Source organism: Ostrea edulis, chromosome 2 (genome assembly GCF_947568905.1).
Source record: "Ostrea edulis chromosome 2, xbOstEdul1.1, whole genome shotgun sequence".
NCBI classification, from domain to species: Eukaryota; Metazoa; Mollusca; class Bivalvia; order Ostreida; family Ostreidae; genus Ostrea; species Ostrea edulis.
In genome coordinates, this window is record NC_079165.1 from 24,893,074 (window position 1) to 24,894,552 (window position 1,479).

Consider the following 1,479-nt stretch of genomic DNA (forward strand, 5'->3'; position numbering starts at 1 on the left):
AAATTAAGTATAGGAAATATCTTATATAACTGTAGTCACTATAACATTAATAATGATCTTTGAACACTTTCAGTTCCCTTCAAGAGCCAGCACTCGAGGAACATATTCTGGTAGATGTTCCTGTGACCTACAAGATCATAGAGCAGGGATCACAACGGGGAAAGAGGAAGCTGGTGAGCAGCGACAGCTATGAGTTTGTGAAGAAGGTATATTTACTATCATTATTTGATAATTTCTTTCCATAACACATCAATAGTTTTACTCTGAAGATATATAATGATACTGATATTTTTGTGTTTAGGTCTCTAAAGGCGACTTCACATATTGGAGATGTTCAAAGCGGTCAAAGTCTGTTAACTGCCCTGCAACAATATCGCAGAAAGGGGAAACATTTAAAGCGAACTCTAGGGACCACACTCACCAGGCAGACAAAAGTGCTCTGAAGAAAGTACAGGTTTGGAAAGAAGTAAGTCGGCAAATATTGTTAACATACTAAATACAAGTTCATCCAAAGAAAACCGAATGACACTCTTATTCCAGGTCTGTATAACCGATGTTAACATTAATATGAAAATATTGATTGTAGGTCAAATCCAAGTGTGTTGACGATGTTCATAAGCCTGCACGTCGTGTCGTCGAGGATGCCATGCTAGACTTCATCGACGAAGACGACCATCGGCTGCCTAACGTTCGCAATCTGCAAAGATTAGCCAACAGAGTCCGCGAGGATCTGAGGCCAGCAGAACCCAAAGATCTGGAATTTGTCGTAAGTATCCTTCACATATTTTGAATAAATGTGTACCTGATATTGGTAAGTTTTGAGTGAACATAGCACCCATAACAGTCAGTGGCGTAGGTAGGACTATTTCAATGTGTAGGCCAAAAAGATGAAATTGAAGGCACGTGCCTACTTGACCCTAACGAAGCTACGCCCCTGACAGTTTCATTTATTTTCTTCCTCATGTTTACAGATTGATACAGATTATCTGCAATGCAGAGATTTCCTTGTGGGTGATATACTTGTTGATGAAGGGAGGCATCTCATTTTCTCGACCCCAAATCAACTGCGGATCCTGCAACAAGCCAGAAGGTGGTTCTGTGATGGGACATTTAAGATCCTTGCCAAACCTTTTCAGCAGCTTTGGTCCATCCATGCGTTTGTTACCAAAGGAGAAAGTTTCAAACAGGTTCCACTGGTATTCTGTCTAATGTCCAGGAGGAAAGGCAGGGATTATGTTGCCGTAAGTTCTTTGTCTGTAATTTTCATTGTAATACATGAAAACGTATACTCAAACATGATAGGCCTACCCTATTAATTTCTTCTAATATCAATTTTTTTTTATTTTATTAAGATATTCCCCAAGTCTGAAATAAGTGCACAGTTTAATTTATTTCGATTATTGTACCAGATTTCAATGTATTTATCACAGAGTTATTTCTTTACAATTTTCCTAAATCTATACTAACTAAAATCTCGTA

At 38.3% G+C, this 1,479-nt stretch overlaps 1 protein-coding gene across 1 annotated transcript in view; it reads left to right on the forward strand.

Annotated features, from left to right (window-relative positions):
• The window catches only part of LOC125679557 (uncharacterized), a 4,181-nt gene extending 2,710 nt beyond the window's left edge, over positions 1-1,471 (forward strand). The window contains exons 4-7 of the mRNA XM_056156478.1: positions 74-206; positions 302-466; positions 587-766; positions 972-1,471. Of these exons, the coding sequence (XP_056012453.1) occupies positions 74-206; positions 302-466; positions 587-766; positions 972-1,316 (823 nt within the window). The 3' untranslated portion in view covers positions 1,317-1,471. The remainder of the gene's footprint in view (positions 1-73; positions 207-301; positions 467-586; positions 767-971) is intronic.
• The last annotated feature ends 8 nt before the right edge of the window (positions 1,472-1,479 follow it).